At 40.8% G+C, this 12,701-nt stretch overlaps 1 protein-coding gene across 7 annotated transcripts in view; it reads left to right on the forward strand.

The window, feature by feature from the left end:
• Positions 1-12,701, forward strand: part of LOC118817771 (ryanodine receptor 1-like) — a 125,265-nt gene that overhangs the window by 29,460 nt on the left and 83,104 nt on the right. For all 7 annotated transcript variants that reach the window (XM_036584685.1, XM_036584688.1, XM_036584687.1 and 4 more), the window contains exons 6-23: positions 648-760; positions 1,171-1,270; positions 1,439-1,535; positions 1,691-1,765; positions 3,278-3,434; positions 3,676-3,840; positions 4,134-4,255; positions 5,037-5,223; positions 6,715-6,850; positions 7,492-7,587; positions 7,712-7,830; positions 7,920-8,053; positions 8,832-9,073; positions 10,288-10,480; positions 10,658-10,874; positions 11,059-11,163; positions 12,140-12,243; positions 12,390-12,473. In XM_036584685.1, the coding sequence (XP_036440578.1) occupies positions 648-760; positions 1,171-1,270; positions 1,439-1,535; positions 1,691-1,765; positions 3,278-3,434; positions 3,676-3,840; positions 4,134-4,255; positions 5,037-5,223; positions 6,715-6,850; positions 7,492-7,587; positions 7,712-7,830; positions 7,920-8,053; positions 8,832-9,073; positions 10,288-10,480; positions 10,658-10,874; positions 11,059-11,163; positions 12,140-12,243; positions 12,390-12,473 (2,446 nt within the window). The remainder of the gene's footprint in view (positions 1-647; positions 761-1,170; positions 1,271-1,438; positions 1,536-1,690; positions 1,766-3,277; positions 3,435-3,675; positions 3,841-4,133; positions 4,256-5,036; positions 5,224-6,714; positions 6,851-7,491; positions 7,588-7,711; positions 7,831-7,919; positions 8,054-8,831; positions 9,074-10,287; positions 10,481-10,657; positions 10,875-11,058; positions 11,164-12,139; positions 12,244-12,389; positions 12,474-12,701) is intronic.

A 12,701-nucleotide genomic window follows, 5' to 3' on the forward strand; every position in this document is an offset into this window, starting at 1 on the left:
CCTAAAATTAGTTAATGAAGCAGAGTCTTGTCACAAAAATGGTAATAGGACATTAGAGTCATAATTAATGTTTTAGTACTTTTACTTTTGATACTTAAGTACATTTGAATGCAAATACTTATGTACTTTTACTCAAGTGGATTTCTAAAGGGAGGTTTTCTACTTTTACTGAAGTAATAATTTACCTTGGGTATCTCTATTTTAACTCAAGTACATGATTTGCGTACTTCGTCCACCACTGCACACTTCCATAACCTAAGAACAGCTAAACCAGTTTGCATTGATGTCCCTGTAGATACTGAGTAATAAGCCTTAGTATGGACTAAACCAGGGATTTTTAGAGGTTAACTAAAAAAACAAATAAATAATTAAAGACAAACAGTCTTTTTGAGTGGTCAAATGCATTTCAAATGTGCGAAGTGGTCAAATACATTTCAAATGTGCATTTAGGATAATGTTTATAGTTTAGAATGTCACTGGTTCTGTGTTCAACTATGGAGGATCTGTGATATGTCACATTAATGGAAACTGTAAGGGTCTCTGCTATTCATTGACTTCTTACACGTTTCTGTAATGCACATGAAGGTTTGGTCAGGAGTTCATTACTCTGTAATCAGAAATGTGAGGTGACTTTACTGTGTCCGCAGGTGAGGCATGCTGGTGGACCATCCATCCTGCCTCCAAGCAGAGGTCAGAAGGTGAGAAGGTCAGAGTAGGAGACGACCTCATCCTGGTTAGCGTATCATCTGAGAGATACCTGGTAGGACTCTTTCTTCCTCCTTTCCCTGTTCTCTCTTATTCACCCCTGAATCTCCAAAATAACTTAGAGGACAAGGCTAAAGCATTCTTAAGTTTTAATGTTTTAAGTTATGTTACTAAATTAACATTAGAACACTGAATCTTGTTACCTTGCTCAAATGATGTAGAAAAATAAAAATAAGTAAAGTAGAGATACACGATTTCAATATGAGTCAGCAATCAGAAGGGTGCACGTTAACATTCCAAGACTGACGGGTATTTCTGGCTGTGCCCTTGAGCAAGGCACTCAACCCAAACTGGGCACAGTTAAGCAGCAAAATGACAAATTTGCCATGTGGGATCAATAAAACATAACATAATTAGGTAGGACGTTCTGCATGTGTTTAATCTTTAGTGTTTGTGTTCTTGCAGCATCTGTCTTATGCCAGCGGGGACCTGATGGTGGACGCCTCATTCATGCAGACCCTGTGGAACATGAACCCAGTATGCTCAGGCTGTGAGCTGGCAGAAGGTGGGCATCTGTTCATTCATTTTTTCAGTTAACCAGAACTAATAAAGTCATCCAACATTGATACCTGAAGTTCAGTTTGTATGTGAAGTTGTTTCTTCAGGCTGATCCTTATTGCATCATGAATCCACAGCCTATTTGCATTTATGGCTATACTTTTCTCCTCCATAGGATTCTTGACTGGAGGCCATGTTTTGCGTCTGTTCCATGGTCATATGGATGAGTGTCTGGCCATACCACCACCTGATCAAGGAGAAGATCAGCGCAAGTGAGAGAAGAAACAACATTAGCACAAGAGCTCTGTAGAATCTTTGCCAACATTGTTCAAACTCTGTCTTGTTATCTCTTGCTCTCTCTCTCTCTCTTTCTGTGCTCTGGTCTTTGCCTATTTTCCCTTCGCTCTTTCTGTCCCTGCCTGATTAGGATTGCACAGTATGAGTCTGGAGCCGTGTGTAGTCAAGCCCGTTCTTTGTGGAGACTTGAACCTCTGAGAATCAGGCAAGGAAAGCCTCCCTTCTTTTATTAATTGCAGATATGACTGTGCTTACGAGGAAGTATGTAGGGGTATCAATACTAGCTTAGCAGTTAAAGATATTAAATGTACTCAGTTTAGTAGGTCACATCTGATAACTAGCAGAGAATTGAAAAGAATAAATATGCATGTAGGAGTAATGACATTTCTATCCTAGTCCTTAAACTGTAATTTAGGTCCTTAAAGGGGAAGTTGACTCAATTGCAGTATCTCAATAAAAATAAAGATACCAACTGACTAACCAAAGTTAAATTTGGAAAACAAATTAGCTAAATTAGCTAGAAAAACTTAACTCGACATGAAGAACTCCACAGCAGCAGCTTTTTTTCTTTTTTAAAGCTTTTATTTTCTGGAAGAAGTCAGACATTAAATCAGTGTAAGACATTAAATGACAGAAGTAATTGTGGTGGTACATGTTACTGTGTAACACAAGCAGAAATTTGGCCAGTCATGCCATGACTGTTAGCATTTACTAAATGGTGGTCCTGTCGCTTTGTGGCTATTACAAGCCACCAATAATTCAAGAAATGTCAGCATTAGACTGGCTAATAAATTATGCAGAAAGAGCTTAACTTACTCAACAGCAGACACAGACATTTTCTTATTAAACCAATTAGCCACAAAAATGTGTGCTTTACAGTGATTTTAATGCTCACTGTAAGAGGTAAAGGATGTTCAAATGCTCAAAATGCTTGCCAGCTAGCTTGCTCATTGGTAGTCAGTGAGGCACAATTAAAAAGATTTTGCTTTGTGAGGGGCAGGGCTGTGGCTAAGCAAAACTTCTGCCCTAATTCTGATTTGTACAAGGTAAAATCTAACATAAGCATCTTCCAGCATTGAGCACAGTTTAAAAGTTTGAGACCATATAGAGAATCTGGGATTTTTTTCATTTAAACCTGAAGCTAAACAGTAGTTGTTTACTGAAATAAAGAAGGAATATTTAAAATTTCTTGGTCACCATGTTAAGGCCTTTGTACAAAAAGGTCAGATTTTGTATGGAATATTACTTGTTCCATTGAAGCATGTAGTTCAGATGACTCTCAAGTTCAGACAGATTTGATCTACTTATAATAGACTTTTGCACAAATTTGTGGAGTCCACTGCAGCTCAAGTGAAAGCAAAAGAGGCACATAATAAATACTAAGAAATTCTGAAATTCATATAAACATAGACTTTTGCACCCCCCCATTAAATCTGATGGAGGAAGCATGAAAGTATAAGAATCTATCAATCAAAATGACCAGTAATGTTCTTTATTTCACAGTTCATAGTAAATGTTTGCAGAAACATATAGCTAAAAGCATTACTAGATTATAGAAATAAATTAACAGCCCTTTTAAACTCTGTATACATGAATTTGACAACTGTACTTTCAGTACATTATTGGATAGACAAATGCAGTGCTCTTATTTTAGTCTTTATCTTAAATATTAATCTTAATCTCTTGGCTGACATGCTTTATTGCTTGCTCCCTACAGCTGGAGTGGTGGCCACATGAAGTGGGGCCAGGCATTTCGCATTCGCCACATCACCACGGGCCGCTATCTGTGTCTGGATGAAGAGAAGGGCCTGATGGTGCTCGACCCAGAGAAGGCCAACACCAAACAGTCTGCCTTCTGCTTCCGTGCCTCCAAGGTCTGCATGAGCGCTATATGAGTCCCAAAGATAATGTTTGATTTTGCTGGAAGTTCCTGGAAGTGCTTTGGGATTTGGGTTATAGTTCTGAAATCTTTTTATGTGCTTTATGTGACTACCCAAACCTCTTTTTTCCCCCTCCTTCATTCAATTTCAAGGCCCATAACTTTTCCAAATATCGAATTCTTATTATACTCTTTTTCTGCTCACACTGTCTCTCTCCCTCCTTTGTTATGATCAGGAAAAGGTGGAGGTTGCTAAGAAGCGGGATGTGGAGGGTATGGGTGTACCAGAGATCAAGTATGGTGAGTCCATGTGCTTCGTCCAGCACGTCTCCACTGGCCTGTGGGTCACTTACGCTGCCCTTGATGCCAAAGCAGCTCGCCTGGGTACCATGAAAAGAAAGGTACAGTACAGACCTAAAGACCCCAGAGTACATGGCTTTGATATGCTACAGTAATTGTGCCCCGCACTTTGTGTTCTTTGTGAGCAATCCTTAATTTGTTTAGTCTAACTAAACATAACTCATGAGTATGTATTGTACTCTTCAGGCTTTTCATTGTAAGTTTCATTTTCCAACTCGCAGATGTTTATATTCACTTGTATGGCTATTAAACTGTTAAGCCCACTGTGGAGAGTTGTCTGCTAGCTGTCCATTATGTTTCTTTCCTTGATTGTTTCTGTACTTCTCTCTTTCAGGTCATTCTGCATCAAGAGGGCCATATGGACGATGCGCTGTTGTTGTCTCGCTCTCAGACTGAGGAATCTCAGGCAGCCCGAATGATCTACAGCACCACGGGTCTTTTTACACAGTTCATCAAGTACGACACAGTGGCAGCTTCCAGCACTCCAAGCACTACACTCAGCAGCTACATGCAGCAAACATGATCAGATTGGCTCTTCAAAGCCAACTGTGATTCAGACTGCTAATTCCAGAGAGGAGTAAATAGGGACGGGGGTGGTTACGGACTGTTTGAATTATATGAAGGGTTTGGAGTGGAATAAAATATGTTACTATTTCATTATAATTACAGTCGTCTTTGTGAATAGACAAGCATATGAACTAAAAATCTACCTTTATTTGTTGCAGCATTTGCTCAAGGAAATGAGCACATTTTGCTGTATTCAAAGCGTGTGTGTATGTGTGTGTGGTTATGTAGCTCTAGATATCTCCAGAATGATGAAAAACATGACATTTGGCTGGTCTTAAAACCTTTTCTTGGTAACACTTCACTTGCGTGTACCCTGCTAGATAACACTGACAGAACCATATCATGGAAGAGGTTGTATGCTGTCATGAGTTGTCCTAACAGATTATATCCACGATAATGACTAGGCTAACTAGCAAAAAATTAGCATGCAGCATAAGCTGTTATGACAACAAACATTATGACATTTATCATGACAATAACACTAATGACACATAATGACACTGTTTTATTACTGGGCATTATCTGTTATGACAGCACATGATACCCTATTACCCTTTTTATGAAAACATTAACCTTTAACATAGAAAGGTAAAAGAACCTGCAGAATTCACTGCAAAGACAGGCAAGCTAATGTGTGTGAGTTTGTGTTTGTATCTGCACTGTCCTGCAGGGGGCTGGACTCTCTGAGTGGAAAAAACAGGTCTGCGGTGCCGGTCATTCTGCCCCTGGACGGTGTGATCCTCTCCCTACAGGATCTCATACACTACTTCCGGCCACCCGAGGAGGAGCTGGAGCACGAGGAGAAGCAAACCAAGCTGCGCTCTCTGCGCAACCGCCAGAACCTCTTCCAAGAAGAGGTGTGTGCTCATACATGTCTGTGTGAGAATGTGTGTCACTGTTTGTATTTTAGAGTGCAAGTCATTGTGCAAGACATCAACCGATTAGTTTCATAGTACTTGCTGAATTATTTACAGCAGACACCGAATAAAATAAACTGTATCAACTATATACTGTGGCGACACAGTGGCGCAGTGGGTAGCGCTGTCGCCTCACAGCAAGAATGGCCTGGGTTCAATTCCCGGCCGGGCAACCAGGGTCATTTCTGTGAGGAGTTTGCATGTTCTCCCTGTGTCTGCGTGGGTTTCCTCAGGGTACTCCGCTTTCCTCCCACAGTCCAAAAACATGCCCCTAGGTGTGAATGTGTGTATGAATGTGTTTGTCTGTCTGTCTGCCCTGCGATGGACTGGCGACCTGTCCAGGGTGTATCCTGCTTTCCGCCCAATGACTGCTGGGATAGGCTCCAGCACCCCACCGCAACCCAGAAGGATAAGCAGTTTAGATGATGTATGTATGTAACTATATACTGTAGTGGCTGGTACAGTGTAGTACTTGTTAAACTTCACATGCTGGGTTGGGTCGAAGTGCACTGTAAACAAGGGTAAAACCTGCCCTTAATTCCTCTAATCTATACTCATTTACCCTTCGGAGTAATCAATAACACAAGCAAAATGAGCTAGCTAGCAGAAAGCTAGCAGACCTGTTTTTCCATAACGTTTTTCCATAGGTAGTGTTTATTATTACCTCATGTAATGTGTTTTCCGCATATGGAATACACACTACATGCTTAACTGGAGTTTGGAGGGACTTTCCAGCCATGCTAACTTACGTTACATCCATGGGCTAGCGACAGGCTTGGCGTTTATGGGATAGTGTTGACGAGCGCACCATCACCCCCTTTGAATTCTACGCTAAGACGATTTTCAGTGGAAAGTCATTGCTGGTGTGGTTTGTTCCAAGTGCACTTGTAATCTGACTCTCCTTGTTTGAACCCTGTATTTATATTTGACTGGTCAATTTCTGGTTATTCTTGTGGCACTGTAGGGGATTATCACCATCATGCTGGAGTGTGTCTAAAACCTGCCCTAAATTCTTCTAGTCAATACTCTTTTACCATTTGCAGTAATTATTAACACAAGCAAAACGAGTTAGCTGAGAAAAAACTAGCAGACCTGTTTTTCCATTGCGAGATGTAGTGTTTATTTTTACTGCATGTGATGAGTTTTTCACATATAGAACACACACCAACATGCTTAATTGGAGTTTTGGAGGTACTTTCCAGCCATGCTAACTTACTTTACATCTATGGGCTAACGACAGACTTGACGTCTATTGGATAGCGTTGACGAACGCACCATCAACCCCTTTAAATTCTACACTAAGATGATTTTGAGTGGAAAGTCATTGCTGGTGTGATTTGTTCGTAGTGCCCTTGTAATCTGACTCTCCTTATTCAAACTTTGTATTTATATTTGACCGGCCAATATCTGGTTATCCCTGTGGCACTGTAGGGAATGATCACCATCGTGCTGGAGTGTGTGGACAGGCTGAACGTGTACAACACTGCTGCACACTTCTCTGAGTTTGCTGGAGAGGAGGCTGCCGAGTCCTGGAAGGAAATAGTCAACCTGCTTTATGAACTGCTAGGTGAGCTTATTGCATTCAGAGAACAGAGATTGGTTTACCCTCAGAAAAAGTTGATGAAAATCATTAATAAACAAAAAAGCAAAACTGACCTGTTATATCTGATGAAGCTGACAGCTAACTGAGGGAGAAGACATCAAGACAAACAATGAACTTAAACAACAGGTCATTGTGGCCCTTTTTTGTGTGTTGTAACTGCTTATTAATGATTTGAAGGTGTTCATGACCTAGTTAATAACCATTAATAAACAAAATTGAAACCATTTTGAAACTTATAAATAAGGTCTTATTGTAAAGTGGTAGCCAGAGATCTCAGAATTTCATGTTCTTGTACCCTATTATTTGGAAATTAAAAATGACTTCTAAAATTAGATGATGTGGAATAGGGTTGGATGCTATTCTGCCTTTCCTGGCAGATGGTTGCTATGTAACTCAGCTAAGTATTTATACCCAAATAATGCAGCATATTATTCCTGTGCTAAAATTACCTCTCTTCATCATAATGTGAGAAGTGTCAGATGAGGGCTTTTGTATGATTGTGCATTGTTTGTGTAATGAATAGGTGAAACAGAATGCAACCGTGAGTGCTTGTTGTTTTAGCTGGTCGAACATTGTTTGTTCTCTCTCTCTCTCTCTGTCTGCAGCCTCTCTTATCAGAGGGAACCGTGCTAACTGTGCTCTGTTCTGTGATAATCTGGACTGGCTGGTCAGCAAACTGGACCGTCTAGAGGCTTCCTCAGGTGCACATAGCTCTCTCTCCCCTGACACATCTGACAAGTGACTTCATAAATTTCTCTGCCTTTCTCCATCAATAATTTAGCGCCCTTTCTTTACCCCCTCTTCTTTTGTGCTTGTCCTCTGCAGGCATTCTGGAGGTGCTGTATTGTGTTCTGATTGAAAGTCCTGAAGTCCTGAACATCATCCAGGAGAACCACATCAAGTCTATTATCTCTCTTCTCGACAAGCATGGACGCAATCATAAGGTGCATCGGTCATAAAATGATTGTTGTTTGAAGCGTACACCAATGCGGACACACACATGGTACTAGATCTTGTCTTTTTACTCTGTTAGGTTTTAGACGTGCTGCGCTCTCTGTGTGTGTGCAACGGTGTGGCTGTGAGGTCCAATCAAAATCTTATCACAGAAAACCTGCTTCCGCGGCGTGACCTTCTGCTACAGACCAACATTGTAAATTATGTAACCAGGTAAATCTGGCTAGCTGGTGGAATTAGCCCACAACTAAACTGGGGAGAAAATTAATAAATATATCAATCAGTCAGTCAATCAATCAATCAATCAAATCAAAAACCAAGAAATATTTTTTTCGAGGGGAATTGCACTTATTTTGAGATTTGATTAAAGTCATTCAGAGTGGTTTGATGAAAAATTGTAGAGAAACCGAATCTGACTTCTTCACAGTGGTTGTAATAGGAACCAGGGGTTGCGATGTTTGCAATACAGATATAGCCATTTTATTTATTATCCTAAACAGCCAGGTAACCTAAACATGTCTTCTGAGTGTCATGTTGATCGTAGTAAAATGGTGATTAATCTGAAATATATAAATTTTATTTGGGTACTATTTTGCCCTATAGCACCCTACTTGTATCTCTCCAACAATGTATTTTAGGCAAAACCTCAAATCTATTGTAAAACTCTGTCTCAAGCATTAGGCAGCATCTTCTTTACCTTTTCATGAAATAACTTGCAGTGAGGTAACTTTTGAAGGCATTAAACTCTTTGGACGTTTGGTTCCTATCACCGCCCTGAAAAATTCTGACTAAGTTTCTCTAGAACAGAGTATTTCATATCAAATCACTCTGAATTACTTACATTTTAACTATTTCATTATGTAGAAATCTAGAAAAAGTGGTGGAGTTCCCCTTCAGTGATTTGAGAATTTGTACATAAGCTAGCTAAAAAAGCTAGCTAAAAATTTGGGATCAGATTTAAAGTCTTTCTATAATTCTTTTTAATCTTCAGTGTGAGGCCCAATATCTTCCTGGGGACGTGTGAGGGCTCAACGCAGTATAAGAAATGGTACTACGAGATGATCGTGGACTACGTGGAGCCATTTGTGACGGCACAGACATCACACTTGCGAGTTGGCTGGGCTATGACTGAGGGCTACAGCCCATATCCTGGAGGAGGAGAGGGCTGGGGAGGCAACGGTGTCGGAGATGATCTCTACTCATATGGCTTCGATGGCCTTCACCTGTGGTCAGGTGAGCCAGAATGTTTGAATAGCCTATAAAGTCTCTAAAGATTGTTTGATAGCACTGATGAGGATACTTCATCTAGAAGTACAGACTATTTACATGTGGTCTTGTGGTCTTTGAGCTGCATTTTCATGATTTCTTGTGCACTGAAAAATAATTGTACTTTGTTTTACATGACTTAAATATGCCAATCGGTTGCACACGAATAAATGTTATTAAATATATTACATCAACACAATGTTTGAAAGACGCAAACCAAACCCTGGCATTGTGTTAAAGCTACACTGTGTACGATTTGGTGACTTGGTGACCTCTCTGGTGGAAATGTGTAAGAACAGTTTGTAACACTGGGGCTTCAGGCCCCTCACCTGAGCGGATGAATCTGATGTTTGTGAGCGTTTTGAAAGAGTTTTCAAAGAGACATCAGTCAAAACTTGGTAAAGGATTTACATGGATGTGAGTGAGATATTTACTACTGTCATCATATCTCCATCAGTATAATGTTGATTTGGCATTTGGTAAAGATGTATGACCTGGTCCAAAAAACTCCTGCCACATCCAAATCCAATTTTCAATTTTCAACCTCAGATTCCTTGGCCTTTGCACATATACTGTGAGAAACATATAAAATAACACATTTTAACACATCACCCCCTACACTTTTATATTACATATGTGGTGTTGGGGTGAACCTGCAGGGAATAAAAGTGTGGAGGTGCTGTGTCCCTTCACTCTGTTCTTCTCCTACATGGCCTGCTGTTAGTGTGTGTGTGTCTGTGTGTGTATGTGTTTGTATTTGTGTCCGTGTGTGTGAGTGTGGACAAAATGGACAGGCTGCTGACTGGCTATAGCTGCTAAAGGAGAACCTTGCGCTGGCCACTTGTGATGATTTAAACAACTGGTATTTTTGCATAAATTGTTATGGCTGTATTGATTTAAAAAAAAAAAAAACAATAATGCAGTGGGGCCACCAGACCACTGAGTAACAAACACATCAACACTACACAAGGCTTAAATTAGTTTTTATTGTACTTCTTTTAATTTGAGCAAAAATATCTTTTAGCTTTAATGTAATGCATTGTATTCATATGCATGTGACTGACACATTTGAACCATGTAAATCCAAGGCACAATTTTTTTCAACGTGTAAAAGATGAATTATAAATAAAGTCACTGTTATCGTGATTAAACCTTCTAAATCAAAAATGTGGTGTCTCCAGGACATGTGTCTCGTCAAGTGGCGTCACCCAGTCAGCACATCCTGGCAGCAGATGATGTCGTGAGCTGCTGTCTCGATCTGAGCGTGCCCAGCATTTCTTTCCGCATTAACGGCCATCCTGTCCAAGGCATGTTTGAGAACTTCAACTTAGATGGCCTCTTCTTCCCCGTCATAAGCTTCTCGGCTGGAGTCAAGTAAGAATCTGGAGCTGTTTCTTTGCTCTTCACTCCTTAAACATCAGGCTCTAATAATGTGCAGAGTAGACTTTTTCTTTGGAGAGATACTCCACTCAAAAATCTTTGAAAATGTCAAGTCTCTTTACTGAGTATCAATAACATCTTCACTAACCTGCCTCGTCTTTAATCTCCCAGAGCTCGATTCCTTTTGGGTGGTCGTCATGGTGATTTTAAGTTCCTCCCTCCCCCTGGCTATGCTCCGTGCTACGAGGCACTCCTGCCTAAAGAGAGGATGCGCATCGAGCCCGTTAAAGAGTACAAGCATGATTTTGATGGAGTCAGAAACCTACTGGGCCCCACACAGTCCCTCACACACACCTCATTTACACCCTGCCCTGTGGACACTGCTCAGGTGCTCATTCCTCACCTTTCATATTTATCCTTCTGTCACTTTCACTCTGTGAAGAGATCATTGCTATGTTTGCTGCAACTGTGTTTCTCTCTGTCTCCTGTGTGTAATCCAGTCTGTCATTCTGTCCAGCCTGATCAATGCCTTCAGTAAAGCTAACAGTCTTGCTGAAACTGTCTTTGTGTAGATTGTGTTGCCTCCTCATTTGGAGCGGATCAGAGAAAAGCTGGCCGAGAACATTCATGAGCTGTGGGCTGTTACACGCATCGAGCAGGGCTGGACCTTTGGACCGGTAATTGACCCTTCTTCCCTCCCTTCCTTTGTTGCTTCCTTCTTTTCTCCCTTTTCTTTCTTCTTTCTTCCATATTTCTCTCCCTCCTTCCTTCTTTCCTTCCTCCTTTTCTACCTCCTTTCTTCCATCCTTCCCTTCCCTCCTTCCTTCTATAGTTTCCTTCCTCCTTCCTTTCATCCTTTCCTTCCCACCTTCCCTCCCGTCCTTCCCTTCCCTCCTGTCTTCCATCTTTCCCTCCCTCCTTCCTGTCTTCCTTCCTCCCTCTCTCCCTCCTCCTTTCATCCTTCCCTTCCTTTCTTCTTTCCATTCTTCCTGTCTTTTCCTTCCTATCTTCCTTCTTCCTTCCTGTCTTCCTTTGTACCTTCATTCCTTTCGTCTTTTTTACCTTTCCTTCCTTCTTTTTTTCCATCTTTCTCTCCCTCCTTCCTCCCTTATCCCTCTCTTCCTCCTTCCTTCAATCCCTTCCTTCCCTCTGTCTTTCCCTCTTCCCATCTTCCTTCCTTCCTTCTTTTTCCTCACTCACGCTCTCCTTCCTTCCATCTTTGCTTCTTTCCTTCCTCTCTTCCTTCCTACCTGCCTACTTATCTTCCTAACTTTTTCTTTCTTTCTTTCTTTCTTTCTTTCTTTCACAGACTCACACACAAGTAGACAATACTTTCATCCTTCCATCTTTCCTTTCCTCTTTCCTCCTTTTTTTTTCTCCTTCCTTCTCTCTCATTCCTTTCTTCTTTTCTTCCTTCCATCCTGCCTACCTGCCTCTCAACTTTGTTTCTTTCTTTCTAACAGACACACACACAGGTAGAAAATTCTTTCTGTCTTTTTTCTTTCTTTTCCTTATTTGGTTGTTATTTTTTTTTCTTTCTGTTCCTCTCTCTCCTTTCTTCAATTCTTTCTTTACCCCCCCTCTTTCTTTCCTACCACCTGTCTCATTCACACATGCACACTTGTCTAAAACAGTGTCTTCATTATTTCTCAGTTCCGGGATGATAATAAGAAACTGCACCCCTGCCTGGTGGACTTCCAGAGCCTCCCAGAACCAGAGAGGAACTATAACCTGCAGATGTCTGGAGAGACTTTAAAGTGAGTGAGGATTCTCACCTGTTCCCGAACTCTCATCCTTTCTCTTAATAGTCACATATTTGTCTCTTTGACTCCTAATGTTGACTAGTCAAACTGCACTCTGCTTGTCTCTCTCTGCTTTTATTTTCTGCTGTGGAACTCCTCAGGACCCTCCTGGCTCTGGGCTGCCATGTAGGTATGGGGGATGAGAAAGCAGAAGAAAACCTGAAGAAAATCAAACTGCCCAAAACGTATGTATTGGAGTTGCACTACACTGCTCACCATAGATATGATATTAGATTAAAAATGTTTTTTATATGAATATGGTAAGGTTCAGGGCATCCAAATTGAGGATACACTTTAACCAGGAACAAACAGATTAAATGTCATTCTTGTATTTTGTCGTGATTTGATTAAGTCTGTTGAAAAACACTACACGACAAGATGTAATAATGTATCCATCCATCTCTCTCTCTCTC

This window comes from Colossoma macropomum, unplaced genomic scaffold, assembly GCF_904425465.1.
Source record: "Colossoma macropomum unplaced genomic scaffold, Colossoma_macropomum, whole genome shotgun sequence".
NCBI classification, from domain to species: domain Eukaryota; kingdom Metazoa; phylum Chordata; class Actinopteri; order Characiformes; family Serrasalmidae; genus Colossoma; species Colossoma macropomum.